The sequence below is a fragment of the Canis lupus genome, chromosome 1 (assembly GCF_011100685.1).
Source record: "Canis lupus familiaris isolate Mischka breed German Shepherd chromosome 1, alternate assembly UU_Cfam_GSD_1.0, whole genome shotgun sequence".
NCBI lineage: Eukaryota > Metazoa > Chordata > Mammalia > Carnivora > Canidae > Canis > Canis lupus.
In genome coordinates this window covers 30,858,352-30,879,046 of record NC_049222.1, presented here as the reverse complement: position 1 = coordinate 30,879,046, position 20,695 = coordinate 30,858,352, and the positions used below count along the sequence as shown (strand labels likewise).

At 39.7% G+C, this 20,695-nt stretch overlaps 1 protein-coding gene and 1 long non-coding RNA gene across 6 annotated transcripts in view; one reads left to right on the top strand and one right to left on the bottom strand.

Moving 5' to 3' along the window:
• The window catches only part of ARFGEF3 (ARFGEF family member 3), a 176,211-nt gene that overhangs the window by 12,783 nt on the left and 142,733 nt on the right, over window positions 1–20,695 (bottom strand). For all 5 annotated transcript variants that reach the window (XM_038526137.1, XM_038526138.1, XM_038526139.1 and 2 more), the window contains 8 exons: window positions 16,531–16,634; window positions 15,355–15,499; window positions 11,076–11,204; window positions 8,440–8,616; window positions 7,003–7,117; window positions 6,082–6,184; window positions 5,719–5,850; window positions 4,134–4,255 (listed from right to left, as the gene is read on the bottom strand). In XM_038526137.1, coding sequence (XP_038382065.1) covers window positions 4,134–4,255; window positions 5,719–5,850; window positions 6,082–6,184; window positions 7,003–7,117; window positions 8,440–8,616; window positions 11,076–11,204; window positions 15,355–15,499; window positions 16,531–16,634 — 1,027 coding nt within the window. The remainder of the gene's footprint in view (window positions 1–4,133; window positions 4,256–5,718; window positions 5,851–6,081; window positions 6,185–7,002; window positions 7,118–8,439; window positions 8,617–11,075; window positions 11,205–15,354; window positions 15,500–16,530; window positions 16,635–20,695) is intronic.
• Window positions 3,969–6,963, top strand: LOC111095455. Its single transcript, XR_005353572.1, has 3 exons — window positions 3,969–4,263; window positions 5,198–5,273; window positions 5,972–6,963. It is a non-coding gene; the product is annotated as an uncharacterized LOC111095455 (long non-coding RNA).

Sequence of the window (20,695 nt, the reverse complement as noted above, 5' to 3'; positions counted from 1 at the left end):
TTAATTGGTTTTCTTCCCTACCTTTGGTTTTTTTTTTTTTTTTTTTTTTTTTTTTTTCCCTCAAACCCAGAGCTGTTAGCAATCTCATTGAAGTCTAGCTTTCTAGGGACCAAACCAGTTTACTGTTTGGATTAACCGTTAATGCTTTAGGTGCATATATATAAAAACTCCAGTGCTTCCAGCATGTGAAATGGGCGAGGGTCACACATTTGCAAATTTAAGATAGAGATGACTGAACTCAAGCTTTCTAAATCAAACCTGAGAGACAAAGCAGCATTCATTCAACACTTATAATTCTCTTCTGTGTCCTTTCCTGCCAACATGGCCACAGGGCTCCTTTGTGGCCCTGGAATGCTTACTTGGATTTGCTGAGAGGCCCCTCGGGTCAGCTACGTGGCACAGGGGGAGGGGACGAATCCTCCCTAGACACCTGGCCAGGTCCCCTGGTTGAGAAGCGGGCACAGCCCACATAAGGAAGCCTTACCAGTGCCCCTTGGTGATTTGGTCTCTTCTGTTTGGCTGTATTCTTATACGATTTCAATTCCAGGTACTACCTTGGTTAAATACTATAATTCACCCATGTGGTTTGTGGTTTATGGTTTCACATTGTTTTGCGGCTCTTAGAACTGCATGAAAATAGCTTATACCATTATGTTGCAAACTAAATCCCATATGGGGTAATTATGAATTTATGACAACTCTAATTAATTAACAGTGTTTATTTAAAGCTCCAACCACTATGTTAATATGGTTAGCTATGACCCTGCATTTCAAAATTACTCTTTTAACAAAAAGGAACACAAATGCTTCTGTACATTTAAAGGCTGACCTTGCCCTCTGTGCCATGGTACACTGAGGCAGCATGGTGTAATCAGCACAGATCTGCCATTGACAAACCATATCCTTTTCTAACAACTCATTTAAGTAACTTGCTTTGGTGGTAAAATATACATAACATAAAAGTTTATTTTATTTTAGCCATTTTATTTTTTTTAAATTTAATTTTTTTAAAAGATTTTATTTATTTATTCATGAGAGAGACACAGAGAGAAGTGGAGACACAGGCAGAAGGAGAAGCAGGATCCCTGCAGGGAGCCCGACATGGAACCTGATCCCTGGAGCCGGGATCATGCCCTGAACCAAAGGCAGACACTCAACCGCTGAGCCACCCGGGTGTCCCTATATTAGCCATTTTTAAAAGCACAATTCAATGGCATTAAGTACCTGCACCATTTTGGGCAACTGTCACCACTGTCTATTTCTAGAACTTTTCATCCCAAATTCAATACCCCTCAAACAATAACTCCTCATTCTGCCCTTCTTTTGATAAGTTATTTAAGGTATCAGGAACCCTGATTCTTTTTAAAAGCCCCCAGGTTGATCAAGTGCTTCATGTCTATAGCTATAGGATACTACCTTAAGGGAAATCCTGTCGCCACTCAAGTCTTTTCCCTTGTCTGTCTGCCCCATTACACCGTAAAGTCTTCAAGGGCCAGGGTGGTATCTTATTATCTTATTCAAGGCTGGGAAAATGTCTGGTGAGAACAGCTCTCAGTAAGTGTTCAAGACAAACTGAGTAACAAAAACAGATTGGCTCTAAGTACAAATGCCACCCGGAAGCAACGTTCTCCCTGAGAAATGGCTCTGACACCTCAACCCCATGCCCTTGGCAGTCTGGACTCCTGAAGCAGGAACCCAACCAGAGAGGGGTAAGTTTGATCAACCTTTAGAAGATATAAACACCAGAGCCTACAGGACATGATCTGTCACCTTCCCCGAGAGCTGGAAAGCCCTTTACCAGTGAATGTTTAAAAAGACAGTTGATACTCAGCCATTAGAAATACTCAGCCATGAGAAATGACAAATACCCACATTTGCTTCAACGTGGATGGAACTGGAGGGTATTATGCTGAGTGAAATGAGTCAATCGGAGAAGGACAAACATTATATGGTCTCATTTGTTTGGGGAATATAAATAATAGTGAAAGGGAATAGAAGGGAAGGGAGAAGAAATGGGTAGGAAATATCAGAAAGGGAGACAGAACATAAAGACTCCTAACTCTGGGAAACGAACTAGGGGTGGTGGAAGGGGGGGGATAGGGGTGAGTGGGTGACGGGCACTGAGGGGGGCACTTGACGGAATGAGCACTGGGTGTTATTCTGTATGTTGGCAAATTGAACACCAATAAAAAATAAATTTATTATTAAAAAAATAAAAAGACAGTTGATGCAAGGCCATGTTTGAGTTATGTAGTATCTTTATCAACCAAGATAGCAATTTTATATCCTAAAGTATCAAGGGGACTAAGTGTGCATGTGAAAAGTTTAAAAAAAAATGCCTTCTGCTTTAGGATCAAGCTCCATGATACATAATAAGACAATAAGGGGACGCAGCTGGAGCAGTAATACAGAGATCAAAATTTCAGAGAGGTGCTGAAAAAGTGAAATAACTGTTATAGATGCACAACTCTTAATCATTTATATTGACAGAAGATTTTTAAAAAAGACCTGGAACAAACAAAAATGAACAGATAATTTTTCAATTTGTTGTACCCAAGTGTTTCATCCTTTTGGTCTGCACACCCATTACAAAGGGGACTGTGAAGTGCTTCTGAGACCAAGTGCAAAGGAAAGGTCTCTTCCTGGAGAATTAATTGCCTAACCAGTGGCTGACTGAAGACCTGCTAATGCCAGTTTCAGAGAGAAACAGATTCTGAATTTCAAGTACCATATCTTAAAGCTCTCACATTAGGTGGATGCTATAAAGCTCAGGGGCTATCTAGAGGTGATTTAAAACCACACCCAGATTTCTCTTTATTAATACTATAATCTGAATTTGATTTAGATATTTTTTTTCCCCATGGGTAACTTCAACATGAACCTTTGGGGATGAGCATAGATACGAACCTTCCTTGGGTCTACCGCATCTTGTGCTACATCTCGTGCTAAGATAAGAACTGCTCTGTAATAAGAATCAAATCCAAGAATGCCAGATGGCTCCACGCCTTTGTCCTTATGTGTCCCTGGATAGGTGGCCTGGCCTCTCTGAATGTTTTCCCATGGATAAAATGGGAGTGAAAGTATCTAGCTGCTGTATCTTACATATCATGCTCAAATACTTACCATCATTATTATTAGTAGGCTGGAAGTTTAAAAATGGGAAATTCCACTCATGGGTATTATCTTCAACATTGTATTATCAACAATAGTTTGTAGGCAAAATGACAGTATTTAGAAAGGGCAAGATTTGGGGGTACCTGAGTGGCTCAGTTGGTTTAGCATCTGACTCTTGATTTTGGCTCAGGTCACAATCTCAGGGTCTTGGGATCAGCCTGCATCAGGCTCTGCACTCAGTGGGGAGTCTGCTTGAGATTCTCTCCCTTTCCTTCTTCCCTTCCCTCTGCTCTGTGTCTCTAATTATAAGTCAATCAATCAATCAATCAATCAATCAATCTAAAAAGGGCCAGATTCTTATGGCTGGGCACAGATGTTTTTATCTCCCAACAGCTCATGAAAAGTTGAAGTATTTCTCCCTGAAACAGTATGAATCATGCCTCATATTGCAATTTAAAAAAAGAGAGACCATGGATAATACTATAGACACGCTGAGTTATGTCCCCCCACCCAAATTCATATGTTGAAGTCCAAACCCACAGTACCACAGTGTGACTGTATTGGGAGTTAAGATCTTGAAAAATAATTAAGGTAGATTCTCGTCCAATATGACTGGTGTCCGTATAAGAAGGGATTAGGACACAGACACATACAGAAGAAAGACCACATGAAGACACAGGGAGAAAGCATCCATCCAGAAGCCAAGGAGATAGGCCTCGGAAGAAACCAACCCTGCCGACACCTGGATCTTGGACTTCTAGGCTTCAGAACTGTAAGCAAATACATTTCTGTTGTTTGAGCCACCCAGCTGATGGTATTCACTATGGCAGTCCTATGAAACTAGTACATGTGAAATGTTGAAGCTTTACAGAAACAGTTTTCTGTAAAAACCTTTGCTAAATGACTCTATAAATGTCATTCTTAGCCAAATCTTGGATTTCAATGAGCCAGAAATGAAAATAAATAGAACCTTCCTTAGTTGTAAGCTCCCCACATGTTTAAGCTTATTAGCTGCTTACCTTTTCTTGGTGTGTCCATTTGGCTTCTCATCAGGAGGCAGCTCAATAATGAGCTGACAAGACTGAGCATGATCGAAGTTGTTTGGAGTCTTGGGTGAGCACTGCGTGTCCAACATAAACACCTGCAAAGGTACAGTTCAGAGCTCCGTCATCCTCCACCTGACTCCACTAGGGATTAGCTGGATGGCCCTGGATAAATTTCTTACTCTTTCTACTCATTTTTTCATCTATAAAATGAAGTTGACAATGGTTTCCTACATGATATGTTGAGAGAATTAATATGTGTATATTACATATGCATAGCATTAGAACAGAAGAGTAAATATTCAGAAGTTAGTGGCTGATACTAACACAAATAACACGACTACTTTAATCACGTGACAACTCATTACACCCAACTAGTAAGTGCTGATATTTAATATTAATTAAGAGTAAATAAAGAGGGGCCGTGTTTATAAAAAATATCTCCGATTTTGACATCTCTGTGGTATTCTATCCAACACAGGAATAAGAAATTAATTAGGACATTTAGAAACCAGACCTAGCCAGGAAACTTATCAATTGATAATCAGAGTATCCTGGATATACTAAGGGAGATTTTATTAACAATTTAAACAGCTCTTATAGAGAAAAGGCAATTCTGAATAGAACCCTTAATTCACTTTATTTTTGTAAAGAATTAGAATACTTTTCCAATAATTCCATCCAGTACTGCATACACATTTATAAAAATTGCTTAATATTTTAAACATACCACAAACATGCAAAAGATGTCTTTTGTATATGAAGACATAATTCAAATAGGTCTGCTGCCATTACATGATAGATTGTAAATTTAGGGACAATGTTTAATTACTCTGCTGGAAGCCACATGCAGGGTTTCTTAGCGGTAGACTGACATGCTACTTGAGTGTTTGGGGGCATATCTGTAGCTAGTGCTAAGGCTGGAAGGCCTTTGGTGATTTAGTAACTCACCTACTCAACAGATATTTACTAAGTATCTTCTATATGCATGGCTCTACTAATACCAAGGTAAGTATACAGACATGTTCTTTGCTCCTCAGGAGATTCAATCAACTTTTCTGACTTCTGACCTCTGTCAGCAGAAAAAGTCACTGGTACATGGTGATCCCTGAATAGGTAAGTATATTTTAATTTTAGTTATGATTTACATTTGACTGAAATTAAGCAGCTTGTAAATGTCAAACTCTGCATGGGAAACATAAGGAAAAATCCAAATAGGTTTGCCATCCTTAGGCACTTGTAGACTGCAAGTACCATCAATATTTCAGCAAATATGGATAATATACAGAGTCCGAGAAAGTCAAGTGGTGTATGAAGTGTAGGGGCCAGGCAGAAAGAGGACTTTATCTGATCTGGGCACTGGAGGACACAACAAGAAAGAGATGGAGGAAAGGATTATAATGATGTTGACTGGGTTAGTGGTCCTCATCAAGAACAGTACTGACAAGATGTCAGAGCCAGGAAGTGTATGTCCCTAAGGGAATGAAAGACAATCTGATTATGCAAGACCTTCAGGAAGAAGCTTGTAAAAGTCCTGGGAATCACAAGCCCCAGTCCTTACCTGCTGAGCCATGGCTCGAATGCGCCAGTACTCGGCCTCAGCACTGGGGGAGGAGGAGGGGGCCGCCACCCTCACCTGGCAGCCTTCCCCACTGAAGCTCTCAGTGCCGCTGTGGAAGCAGCCCAGTAGATCCTAGGGAGAAACACAGCAGAGGTTTCCTGGGTGCATCCAGGCCCTGTGTTCTAGAGCTGTTACGGTCCTGGTGTTTGGGACAAAAGCACAGATTGGACAACTTCTTTTTCACCCTCTGTAGGATTTCAAGTGAGCCTGCCTGATAAGAGAAGGAGGGCAGCATCCAGATGCCCAACTTGAAAGGCACGAGATGACTCGAACCTTCTCTGGCTCCACCTGCCAACAATTTACCTTCACTGGCTTGAGTGTGGCTGAGAACGCATCCTGCAGGGCACAGCAGGCAAGCCTCCACATTTCTTCAGTGAACACAGGTCCTGCTGTGACAAGGACGTACCTGCTCAAAGAAACCAGGAAAGAAGTCTTGAATCTGTACCTTTTGTCGCCCTTACAGACGAATGCACATATTTGTTCCACAGCTTCCATTCAAGTCTTGCTGCCTCTTATTACACTTGTCTTCAATCCAACTGGTATCCTATCTATTGTCACAACACTATTTCCTAAGGTATTTTCCTATAAAAATATCAAATAGCAATGGGTCCCCATTACAGAGAGGGCAATGTCTCAACTTAGGCTTTGCATGCAAGACTGTATATATATTCTGTACTAATTTTTCTATTCTAGCCTCATTTTCTACTACTCCTCTACAAATAACAACCAAAATAATAAAGACTCTGTTGTCATTTATGACTCAGATCTCCATGCTTATGTTTGTGATGTTCTGCTTGCAAGTCCCCATCTATCAAGATCTTGCCCACTTTGGGTGATCTGACCAAATGTCATTAATATAAAAAGTCCTTGCTGACATCCTACTCCCCTGTCCTCCTTGGCATGTACAGTAACTCCTAACTATTGTCATTTTTCATGTGTCTCTCTCTGTTATGTCCTTTAGAAAAGGCTATAAGCCTCTTTGAGGGTAGGGACCTTGACTTCCTATGCACAGAGTATCTCTCTTTGTATAATGCCTTACACATTGAAATGAAGCATTATTAGCATATACATATAGACATTTTTACTTGTAGAAAGCAGTCCAAAAAGTGGATTGCTACAATAAGAGAATTTAACTCCCTTGGATTTCATAATAAAAATTCTTAACTTTAAAAAAAAAAAAAAAAATTCTTAACTTTGTGGAGAGGCAAAGAATCTTTTCCTCACCTAATACAGGAGCAGCCCACTCTGGAGATGGTTTCTGTGGGCTTGGCCACACACGCTACCAGTAACTCAAACAGGTCCTTCAGCATCGTGTTGATCATGCTCTCATACCTGATGTCTACATGGAAAAGTAAAACCAGAATTTCACTCAACTCTTGTAAAGGAGAGGGTTAAAATGACATTTTTAGTAAAAGGGGAAAGTCTGAGCAATAAAAAGATGTATAAAAATCTAGGGAAAAAGTAATTTCTTGGATTTTTTCTGAACTTGACTTTAGCTTGTATTAATCATTTCATGATGAAATATGAGGCTTACTTTTATGTGTTGATATACATTTTTCGAAGTTAAGCATATAATTCATCCACTTATACTAGCTACTATTCAGGCTGTGCGTGTTCTTTTCTGTATAAAAAATTTAAATTCTTAAAAAAAAAAAAAAGAAAAATGAAACCTACAGTTTCCTTACTCTTGACAGACTAATTAAATGCTCGTGGCAAACAAACCCTCTCTCATCTTAACAGTTCTTGAACTCAGCCTGGCACACTATCCCCAGACTAAAGAAAATGAGACTTCCCCAAATCACATTCTATTTTCCCAATTCAAGGAATACATGTATATTCTTTCCCTCAAAGTCCATGTGATGACACAGATTTAATTTTTAGTAGAATCCTCAGTGGTTCTGTGCTGGGCAAAGCAGTGATCCAGCTAAGAACATACCTGTAGGGCTAATTATCGCTTACATGTGGAAACACCCACTTGTTGTCTTTCTCAATTAACTTTCTTTTTTGTGGAGGCAAGCTTATTAACTTTAGTAGAGCCACCCATTTCTTACTTTGCTTTTTAATTCTCCCTTGGGTGAACATCTCATGAATTTTTCTAACCTCTTCAACAAGGGCGTCTCTTACCTTACCTCTTCCTTTATAAAGAGAAGCCAAAGGCATATTGAATTATAACTTCTAGGTTAACAGTGATTTTTTTTTTCTGACTTCAATATACTATCTGCTACATACTTTCAGGTCATCTTCAAAGTACCACAGATATTAAGATACTTCACCCCTAACCTCTTAAGCAACTTCTTGCCTATAATTTAAGCCTTTTCTCAAATCTTATCTCCTCCATTTAGCCTCCCAGAGGAAGCAGGAGGATATACACCCTCTCACCTACAGACTACAGAGCTAGTTCTTTTTTTCTTCATTTAACTTATTGCATAGTTGAACTTGCCTCCTCTCTTCTCATGCACAGATCTACTAGATGGCACTATATTCTTATATGTATTTTAAGTATTAATTTTCAGTTTGATAATCTAGGAGAAGGTTGGCACTAACCATTATAGTTCTATTTAGGTAATACGTGGACAAAAATCATACACTGGTATTTTTTGACAGTGATGCTTCCCATGAAAAAAAAATACTCAGCATGGACTGCTAGGGGACCAAAGATACCTGAGTGTATAAAGCTTTGAATGTGCTCCACCACCAGCTCACAAGACAGGCCAATGGCGTGCTTGAAATTAGCAGAAGCTGCATCCCAGTACGAATGGTCTTTATGGCTACGTCGGAGCCAAAGGGTCATCACAGGGAGGAGAAGGTGAACAACCGCATAGATACCAAACCCTGGTCCTGAAATAGAAAAGTTGGCATCAGAACTGTGATCACAACAGCTCTCCTGTAGGGAAACAGAAGTTACTGCCATCACTTGGCATGCCCCAGTTCTTTCACAGGAGTTCCCCCCACCCCCTAAGAAGTTGCAAGGAAAAAGAATTTACTACTGACTGGGGGGAATATATGGTCTTCACTGGCATTTTTTTTTTCTTTTTTAAGATTTATTTTAGAGAGAGCATGAGAGTAGGGGGAGGGGCAGAGGAAGAAGGAGAGATGATCTCAAGCAGACTACCCCTGGGTACAGAGCTGGACTGGGACTTCAATCCCACGAGCTGGAAATCATGACCTGAGCTAAAATCCAGACTCAGAGGCTTAAATGACTGAGCCACTCAGGTGCTTCTCTTTTTTTGTTTCTGTTATGAATATAGTTATGCAAGTGATATATGAATAAATTCATAAAAATTCAAATAATACCAATAAAGCCAAAGTATCACCTAAATAACTCCCCCAGAGGTAAACAGAGATACACATATAAGAAAATGTCCTCTAAAGTTTACATATAAATATCTATATGAAACATCAAGAAACACATTAACATGTGTTAGAGATCATTCTGTATCAGAGAATTTAGATATTCCTCATTTTTACTGCCACATACTATTCCATTGCATGTATACACAACAGTTACTTATCCGTTCCCTTACTGATGGACACTTAAGGTGTTCTAACTTTTTGCTTTAGACAATGCTATAATGAAAATCCTTGTGAAAGTGATGGATTTTTAAAATTCTGATTACAAAAGTAAGAAACCCTTTTCTAATAAACACAGAAAAGAATGAGAATACGAAGAAAGAAACCTCACCCACAGAGATAATTACATTTTATGTTTGACTTCTAGTCTTTTTGAATGGACATGTGTATTCATAGATGCATAAAATTTCAATGTTGTGGTTGTACTCCATAGTATATATACTTTAAATGTTATTCACAAATACTCATTTTTATATCTGTGGGATATTTATATGCTCTCATTGTAATTTACTTAACCCATTTAGGGTGTTCATAATTTTTTTGGTATTCAATATATTTCAGCAATCATTTTATACTCATTTTGTTTCCATCACTATTAATTTCCTTTGATGATAGATTTCTAGTAGAATTAATTAGGTTGAGTGCTCTTCACACACAGTTAGTGGCAATGTGAAAACAGAAAACAGTACTAACTACTGAGGGAGAGCTATATAATTAAATCTGTAAAATACCTGCTTATTTTTGGCTTATAACTTTTTGACATATGAGAATAGCTATGCTGGCTTTTTTGGAAAAAATTCTGCTACAAACTGCAATGGATCTTAATACCGTACCAGTTATCAAGTCTTCACCAGTTTGTAATAAATATGAAACTCCTCTTATTACTATGGAATTGACTAGTGGGTTCATTTGTGGTTCTGATTCTGTTTGGAAAAATTAAAATTTCTATAGTTGCTTGGATCTTGGGAAAATTTGCATGTGTTAAGTATATATGCTAAATTTGATTGAATCAAAAGAAGAAATAAATTCCTCAGGGCCATTCTTTTCCTGTACTATCAAGGTATTAGGTGATCACTACATGTCTTTTTCTTTTTTTGAGAGAGCGAGCGAGCATGAGTCGGGGAGGGGCTGAGGGAAAGGGAGAGAGAGAATCTTAAGCAGACTCCACACTGATCATGAAGCCTGAGATCATGACCTGAGCTGAAATCAAAAGTTAGATGCTCAAAAAAAAAAAAAAAAAAAAAAAAAAAAAAGAGTCAGATGCTCAACTGATGGAGCCAGCCAGGTGCCACTACATGTCTTTTTCTAAATCTAACCACCTATGACCTTTATATATTTAAGATCTTGCTGTTTTATTATTGTACATACTTTTGAGTGGTTTGTTTATGTCACTGAAGACTCAGTGAGCCTTACTGACAGCCCTAGGGCCAAGAGAAGGCTGTGATCATAGAACAGAGCAAAGCCAATAGCCTTGGCCTGATTATTGTAGGGATCCAACACACCTAACTGGATAGTACGCATTATTTGTAAATGGACTGATGGGAAGATATGTAAATAATAACAGGACATATCTTTTTTTTTAAAGGTTTTATTTATTTATTCATAGAGACACAGAGAGAGAGAGAGGCAGAGACACAGGCAGAGGGAGAAGCAGGCTCCATGCAGAGAGCCTGATGTGGGGCTTGATCCAGGGTCTCCAGGATCACGCCCTAGCTGCAGGCGGCGCTAAACCGCTGTGCCACTGGGGCTGCCCTAACAGGACATATCTTAAACATAACTGCATCATTACCATTTAACAAGTATTTACTGAGCATCTATTATGCATGAAGCTCTGCACCAAGTCTAGGGTTATAGGTGTAAAACAAGTAGACACATGGAAATACCTTCCTGAGAAAAGTTATATGCATAATACCTCCCCCACAAAAGACAGACATAGAAATTCTTACCAGGTGTTTTGGTAACATCTCTCAACAGCTCAAAGAGTAAATCCAAGGTTGGCGGTTGGTGCTGACGTGGACAGTTGGACACAGCCGCTGTTAGCTGCTCCAGCAGGATGATCCAGACTTCTATCAGCCCTGGATACAAAAAAGCAGATCTCTGTGAAATCCAGTTCAACATAATAGAGAGTCATAAGATCAAACTAAACATCGTGAGTTTAGCAGTGTGTCATATGGCAGTGTGTAGTCCTCAGTGTCTACAAGCATGGGCAGATTATGATTTACATGCTCTAAATAAGTTAAAGGGGGAAAATCCCAAATTTCTTCTCATTCCCCTACAGGAAGAAGGTGATGTGGCAAATTTTACTATATTGAACTAACTATCAGATTTCTTGGGAGCTGACAATACCAAAATAATAAAATATCCTTTTGTATCATCTTAGCATACATTCTTTTAAAACATTATTTTGTTGTAAATATGTAACAAAAATTTGTCACTTTAACCCTTTTTACATATGCAATTCAGTGGTATTAATTACTCTCAAGGTTTTGTGCAACCATCCCCACTATCTTGTTCCGAAACTATTTTTTTTATCATCTCAAACAGAAGCCCTGCAACCAGTAACTGTCCATTCTCCCCTCACTCTAGCCCCTGGGAACCTATCATCTATTTTCTGTTTTTTATGAATTTGCCTGTTCTGGATATTTCATATAAGTGGAATCACACAGGATTTGTGTTTCTGTGTCTGGCTTATTTCATTTAGTGTAATGTTTTCAAGGTCTATCCGTGTTGCACTGTATATCAGATGAATAATAATCCACACTTTGTTCATTCATCTGTTGATGGACACTTGTGTTGTTTCCACCTTTAGCTATGGTGGAAATAAGGCAATGAACATAGGACAGTAAGTATCTGTTTCAATCTCTCAATTCCTTAGGGTCTAGAACCAGGAGAGGAATTTCTGGGTCATCTGGTAGTTCTTTTTAACGTTTTTTTTTTTTCTTTTCTTTTTAACGTTTTGAAGAAGTACCAAACTGTTTTCCATAAAGGAAATATATATTCCTGTGAGGGTTCCAATTTCTCCATGTCCTTGCCAACACTTTTTTTTTTTTTAAAAAACTATAGACATCCTAGTATGTAAAGTGTGTTTCACACTGTTGTTTTGACTTACATTTCCCTGATGACTAATGATGCTGAGCATGCTGATCAGCCATTTGTAGATCTTTTAAGAAATATCTACTCATGTCCCTTTGCCCATTTTTAAATTGTGTAGTTTGTCTTGTGGAGTTTTAGGAGTTCTTTATATATTCTGGATATTAAAACCTTGTCAAAAATAGGATTTACAAAATATGTTCTCCTTTCGATTGTCCTTTCGCTTTCTTGATAATGTCCTTTAAAGCACAAAAGTCTTTAATTTTGATGAAGTCTGAGTCATCCAGTTTTTCTTTTGCTGCTCCTGTGTGTGAGTCTATTTTCTTTACTCTTCTTCATGCCCCACTTTTTCCAAAGGTCCATCAGTCATCTCCAGTCTTTTTTTTTTTTTTTTTTTGCAATTTATACATTATTTTGAATTTGCATGCCTGCCTTGTGGTTGGCGCTGCTGGCACTTTCTCATCCTACGTACATGCAAATCACTTCATGTACCACTCACAGATGGGGAATGAGATTCACAACATCAACAGAATCATACACCCAAAGCAGCACACCTCTCAGTATACACCTCTCTTCCTTCTCCCCTTCAGGGTTTCATTTTTAAAACAAGATACTAACTTTTAGTGCTGCGCATTACAAGGCAAGGGAAAAAGCATGAGATTTTTTTTTTATTAGATCCAAACAATTTTAGTTTTGCCATTTACAGAAGCACTATCTGAGCCAACATTCCTGCTGACCACTGCCTTTGGAAATATACGAACCTGCCAGATAACTGACAGAGAAAGGACTCAATTTCTTTCGCTTCATCTAAAAGGGCCTAGAATAGAAAATTAAAAAATAACCCACCCTACATTTTAATACTTCTCAGTTTCCTATGAAAGATAACTGTCAAAAGATGGCAGCTTTATCATATTCCCATTATAAAAAAAAAAAACTACTTCTACATTTTGGACATTCCCATTCATAGAAAGCTAAAGCAAACCCATGAACCACAAATATAATAAAACTAGGTGACAGAGGCTCATGAGCCTCAAAGTATAAGCAGGTGGGAACAAGCTAATTTATCGGAAATGCAGAAGACAGAATCACATGCTATGCACCACTCGGGGGGGAGGGGTGTAACCAATAAAGTCCATATGGAAAACTCTATGGGGTCTCACTTCAACAAATGAAGTACAAAAGAGTGAAAGAGAGTTGAAGAGGAAACTCTAGGGATTGAGAAGAACTTCAGAGACCTATCAGCAAAACACACAGTACAGGTCTTATGTGAATGCTGAAAATTCACTGACATAAGAAAATGGGAAATGTTAACATTTAAGGAGGGCAGCCTGCGTGGCTCAGCAGTTTACCGCCTGCCTTTAGCCTAGGACGTGATCCTGGAGGCCCGGGATCGAGTCCCACATGGGGCATCCTGCGTGGAGCCTGCTTCTCCCTCTGCCTATGTCTCTGCCTCTCTCTCTCTCTCTCTGTATCTCATGAATAAATAAAATCTTAAAAAAATAATATTTAATATTAAATAATTATTGTTAATTCTTAGGTATGATAATGGAATTGTGGTTATGTTTGTTATATTTAAAAAACACAAGCTGAAACATTTACAGATGAAATGCTATAATGTCTGGGATTTAATTTAAAATAGATGAAGTGAGAGGAAGGGGGAGACAGAGTGAGGGGTTGTGTGTGTGTGTATACATAATAGACTGGCTATAAGTTAATAGTTGAAGCTGGGTGATGGGTACATGGAGTCTCATTATACCATTCTGTCTAGTTTAAACATGTCTGAAATTTCCATGGGGGTAAAAAAAAAAGGACATTATTTGCCTTTGGAAACCAGAGGAATAACATGTAAGAGCATATAAATTTTCAATACTAAGTTGAAGCCTTTGCTTTTAATTCTTTTCTCTGAGCTAGCTATATTTTGTATATCATAATAACTTTAAAGATATCAATGAGTTGATAATGTGGAAAACTTTAGATAGGTCTTAGCTGAATTTTATCTATAAGATGGGCTGCCTAGAAAAAAAACAATGGATTAATGATTTGCACATATGGAAAGAGAATTGCTGATTGCTACATACACAGACAATTTATAACTGTTTAAAGACTGTATTATAGATAAGCAACATTAGCCTCTGTTTATAATTGTCTGGGTTGGAGGTTTAAGAAGCTAAGTAAAAATTATTCCTAACTAGTCATTAAATGAAACCTCTATTAGACAACCTCTAGCCAATTTCCATTTTAATTGTTCTCTACATTTGCTATTCCTTCCTACAGTTCTCCCTTAAAACTACTCTCAACTAATGAGGTTTTACCATTTATAATCCCTGTGGAAAAATGTAAATCCTCTCGCTATTCTCATAAGTGAATTTATAACAGAAAAACAAAAATTAATAATTAAAAAAAGCAAAATTTAAAAAACCTCTCCCCAAAACTCCTTTTGCAAGAGTTTGAATCAACCTATACCTGTTAGTCCTGTTAGTTCTCTTTAAGGATATAATTTCCACTTCTAGATTTAGAACAGGGCAGGGTTGACTGAATCAGAAGACAAGCATGAGCATGAGTTAATCCATCTGAAAATTTCCCAAAGTTACTAGAGAACTCCGATCCACAGAAAATTACATGGGAACTAATTTGAAACACATTCTTTAAAATTATTCTTTTAATGAGGCTTCAGTTCCACCAGGCACAAATAGATTCTCTCTTCAGTAGTGGCTTAATTTCCCCAGTCTCTAACCAAATAGTCCTACAGGAAGTAATTATATAATGATTGTGTTTCCTAGAAGGTATTAAAGACAATTACCAGTCAATTTACGTAGCAATGCAACCGCGTTCCAATTTGCTAAATTATAGAGAATTCAGAGTTAGAAACTATATTTAGTGGAATCTGCAGATCTGTACTGAGCTTGGATAGAGGCATCCATCTATAAAAGGATGGGTTTGGAGACAAGACATCAAATGATGTTTTTAAATAGTCCATGGAAACTTTATGTAGACTTGTTCTATTAGAATTAAAAACAATAGTAACATAAATGGATGATCATTCTTATGTCTCTAAGCTACTGAACTCATGGTTTAAGCTTCTGGGAATATAAACATAACAAATAACCTAGAGTTCAGTCCAATCAATTTACTCACCAGTGTCATCATCAAAATCAGACAGGACCGACTCAATTCCATCCTCACTGCTGGCCGACTGTTCCTGAAGTCTTCGAGGCAAGCTAGCCAGTCGCCCACTAAGGAATATTGGCTTCAAGGGCATTTTGTAGATTTTGGCCAGTAACTAAATAATGAAAAACCAAATTGCAACTATGTATTAGAAAAAGCTGTACTATGGGTGTTAAAGAAGAATAACATAGTATACCAGCAATACTGGTGTTAGGGAAAACCAGAAAAGCTTCCAATGTATGAAAGTTTTGAGGTTGTTTGTGATTTGGATTCTTATAGTAGCTCATGAGAGGGAGATGCAGGGCGGATATTCCCTGGAGAGGGAACAGCAACTGCCCTGAGCAGTGAGGTGCCATGTATCTGAGGGGTGGAAAGTCGGTGTGGCTGGAGCATACAGTGAGAGGGAAGGATCTGAGGGTGGAAAGGTAGCTGAAGTCCTGTCATGTGGTGTCTTTTGAGGGCTGATGGGGGAAGAAGCTGGGGCTAGGTATCCTTTCTAAAGCCCTGGGGTTCACACCATCACTGCTGTCACGGAGGGAGGAGTTCCGCAGACAGGAAAAGGTCTGGGGACACCACCTGTGAAGATAGGAGAACAACTATAAAGGGTGTCACGGAAGCCTGGGGGCAGAAGGGGCTTTCTGGTTGCTGGAGGGAGCATCCTCTTGGGCTAACAGCAATGACCGGATTGACCACAACAAAAGTCGCTGTTCCTTTGATAAATGAGGTTTCATGGGATTTCCTCACTAGATCTTTACTGAACATGTCCCTTTTTTGTTTTTGTCCCTCTTCAGTGGTGGCACCACCACCACATCCTATCATGAAGACTTCCCATGACCTCTCTCCCTACAGCCTGATGCAAACATAGAGATTAGGACCGTTCCTGTGTCTTGAGTATAAAGGAGAAGTTTCAGAGGTTTCAGTTCAATTGTGTGTTCTAGCATATTTTCGTTCTTCTCATTCTTTCCTTCATGGAGTGAGGACAAAAATTCCTACTCCAGATCTCAGCCTCTGCTCTCCTCAGAGTCAGCCAAAAATGTTTCTCTTGGGCTTCAGCAAGAGACATCCACGCCTGGTTTGCAAGCATCAGGTCCCAGGCCGGTCACAGGGCCTGGAGCCCAGTGTGGGTGCACGAGCATGGTCCCCTACCTGCGAGCAGCGCCTGAGGTAATCCAGGGCGGGGAGGCACAGGTCTGGGGACGTGGCTCCGGGTCCCGGGACACAGTCTCCTATTTCCTTGCAGTCCACCTCCCCTGGAGGACAGACAGACACAATTACTCTGGCATTCCCCCTTCAGCAGAAGACCTAGTAGCTCCCACAGCACTCGTTCATTAAATGTCTACTAAAATAAAAGACAAAATTACCCCAAACTTTGGACCCTGAGGAGAATCCTTCCAGTCATTTTTTCTCCCTCCATATGTATATGTGTTAAATACAGTTGGGATTGAATCGAGCATCTTAGTTTGTTGGATTATTCCATTTTGGTAACTCTTCTTTTCACTAAACAGTGAACTCCTCTTTTCTGGTACTGGACCACAGTTCCTTCAGTGGCTGCACGGGGTCCCTCTGTGCCTGGGCCCGCGGTAGTTCCCCTCACCGTCCCTGCTGTGGATGGTGCGACTCTGAGCTTGATGATAAAGGACACTCCTGGTGCCCAGCCACGTCTGCGCTGGAGGGAAGAACTTGGCCTCTCTCTGTTTGCAAAAGGACCCCTCTGCTGCCTGGGCTCAGCACTATAGAGTGGTGATAAAGTCCTCTGGGAAGAGTCTAGACATCTGGGGCTCAGGGATAGAGACTATCGAATTGAACTGAAATGATTTTTTTTTTTTGGTACATATCTAGAGATTTTGCAGATCTGTGGAGGGCATCTAGATTTTTCTATAGGTAAATAGTAGTTGAGGATTACCATTTTTCTTCCCATGGGATGAAATCTATTCCCGTACTTTTAATAAGATCATTCCACAGTACTGAAATTGTTTCTAATTGTCTACAATCGTAGCCACTAGGCACCCTTTCCTGTGGGCAGACAGATCTAATTACTAGGCATTAGTTAAAATTCAGACAAAGCAGCATGTTTCCTTAAAAAAGAAAAGATAAATATTTGTATTCTAGATCAGGGATCGGCAAACTTTTTGTGTACAGGGCCAGACAGTAAATACTTTAAGCTTTGCAGGTCATCCTGTTTTTGTTACCGCTTCTCAAATCTACCATTGTAGCACGAAAATAGTAGTAGACAAATGACCATGGCTGTGTTTCAGTAAACTTTATTTATAAAAACCATCGATGGGTTGGATCTGGCCTGCAGGCCATTGCTTGCCAGCCCCGGGTCTGGATTAACATGCTTTACAATATAAAAACACAGACTGGGTCAAACTCATGTTGAAATAACCAGATGGCAATTAAAAATAATTTCATTTCTTAGCCTGTTGATCAAAGTGAGCAGCCCGTTTTTTTTTTTTTTTTTTTTTTTTTTTTTAACCAAGGTTGGTGTGTTACACATCAAAGTCTATGCAAATTGCGCCCCCCTGGAGTCTGGGGCAGTACCTAGCCAGGGTGGCTACTGGGGGCTCAAGGTTCCCATGCCCCTTACAAGTAAGGCCACGTTATGATTCACAGAAAAAAAAAATTTTCTCCATGTGTACATAGATTATTCTGCATCTCTATCTGCTGCCTTTAAGTCCTTCCCTAAGATAAAATCTCAAATTTGTTAACATGCTGCTAGACATCTCCACTTGAATAGGGTTTTACAGAAACTCAACGTGTCCAAATGTCCAAAGATGGAATTCGTTACTTTTTCCTCTCCTCCACACCTACTTAACCTGCTCTCCTTTTTAACATCCTATTTCTGGGTAACACTAGTCCTTGTCAGGGAAGCAGGGAGCCTTCCTCAATGCCTCCTCCCCAAGCCCCCATTCTAGCAGGGCCAAGCCCCACAGATCCCACCTCTACCATGCACTGGAGCCAACCTCATCTTCTCTACTGCCTCTCTGCCTGCAGCCTCTTGTCCCCATGTAAGGGGACATATGCCTTCCAGAGTTCAGTTTCTAACACTGTGTGATCGTACCACTCTTTACCTAGAAACCTTCCCCACACGTTCTGGATTCCTTGATGTGGCATATGGAGCCCTTCACAACTTCCTTTCTTCCCAACTCATCATTCACTATCCCTTTATGTGGGTACCTCCAATGTACCTTGATTTTAGGAAAGGAAACCTAGTTCACCACAAAGTTCAAATGTCCCTTACCCTTTAAAGCCTGCACTGGACCCCACTACCAAACATCTATCTCAGCTACTTGTTTATTTCAGCTTACATGTATTTTTTCTTTTTTACTAGCTTCCATGAAAGTATTCATCTTACTTAATTGTAATGATTGATTTATATGTGTTTCCTAGAAGAGGCTGTGAGCCTCTCACAGGCAGGAAGCATGTTTTATTCCTCTTTACACCTTCATAGTACATATGAAGGCTGCTGTGCACACATGGCAGGCACTCAACTCTTCACTGAATAACAGAATACCAATAATGGTTCTTAAATGAAATATAAGACTGTGACATAATAGCAAATATACATATTGGCCTCTGCTCCCAGTTCCTGGCACAGAGCTCCTAAAATCCTTGTAATTTCCCAAGTGATGAGGATTAGAGGCCCCCCCTTTTTTTTGCCCTAATATTTGGTTTCTGACTCCAATTCCTGACACGCCGCTCCTAAATGCTTGGAATTTCCTGCATGATAGGAGGGTCTGTTGTTCTAACTGAGGCAATATCCGGTGGGCTCCTAGAAGTGGACGACTGGTCACCTGAAAGACCAAGCCATGACTAGAAGCTTGAAATTTTCAGCTCCTTTCCCCTTCCTAGGGGAGAGGGACTGGAAATAGACTTAGAGGTCTATCATGCCTACATGATAAAGTCTCCATAAAAGTTCCAGAAGTATGGGGTTTGGAGATCTGGGTTGGTGAACACATTTATATGCTGGTAGGGTGGGACACCCCAACTCCATGGGGATGAAAGCTCCTGTGTTTGGGACCTTTATGGACCTTGCCCTATGTAGCTCTTTCTCTGGCTATTCATCTGTGTCCTTTATTATATCCTTCATTATATAATAAATTGCTAATCATGTTCCCCTGAGTTCTGTGAGTTGTTCCAACAATTAACCAAATCCAAGGGGAGAAGGTCATGGAACCTCCTATTTGTAGCCATGTCAGAGCTGTGGGTAAATGGGGACCTACTTTTGCTTGGCATGTGATGTAGGGGGTAGTCTTTTGGGACTGAGCCCCTACCCTGTGGAGTCTGGGCTAACTCTGGGTAGTGTTAGAATTGGACTGAATTATAGGACACCCCACTGGTATTGCACAATACTGGATGGTGTGAGAACCCTCCACCCTCCACATCTAGCATTGGAGCATTTTGAATGTGGTGGTCACAGGAGAACAGGAGAACAAAGGAGACACACAGGAGTGAGTTCTTCCCATGCAATAACTGAATTTCCTACTACTAAGATTATGTATCTTACAATTAAGACACTAAGTTACTTGGTTTCTATTTAATTAACATAGTTAAAAAAAATTTTATGCTGTTGTTCACAAGAAATATTCCTCTGAAGCCCATTGTGTAAAATCGATAAGCAAGTGGCTGTCATGGTTGCCCTTCTGCTCAGTCCTCCATTTCCTGGGGCAGATTCAACAATAGAATGAGGCACATATAATAAATAATAGAATATAACAACAGTGGTCTACAGATCAGCCTTGTTGCCTCTATCCTAAAACTTGCATTTTGCTTCTGCTCCCTGCAAAAGGGGGAATCTGAATGAAGTCACCTAGTTTCTTTGTGTCCAGTTTTCTTTGCAAATGAACTGTCGATAACCTCCAGATATAAGAGCACCCCACAGTGAAGTTCCAAACTTTAAGACTTACTTACGTTCCTTCTAAAATTATTGGTTTGACTAACTGTGCTGCCTTCCGTTTCACCCCAGATAAACTTGTGCTATATAAAAATCTGCTGCAGCAGGTCATGTTGCAGAGCAAGACTCTACTTTGTTTAAGCATTGCTGAATGAAGCGTTAAATCAGCTTGGTAGTCTCTGAAACACTTCAGAGGACTCTCAAAGAAGGGGGACTCTCACACTCCAAAGAAATGTTATGATAAATAAGGCCCAGGGGGAGGCATCCTTAATTTTTGTTTAGGGGAAGCTGGAAACTCAAGGTCATGCTGCTAATTATGTGACATTGAGGACAGTGGTTCCTGCATAAGGGCAATTATAGAATATAACACTGAACGTTTGAAGATTCAAAAAGAATCTTGTTAGAGTAAAGTAACAT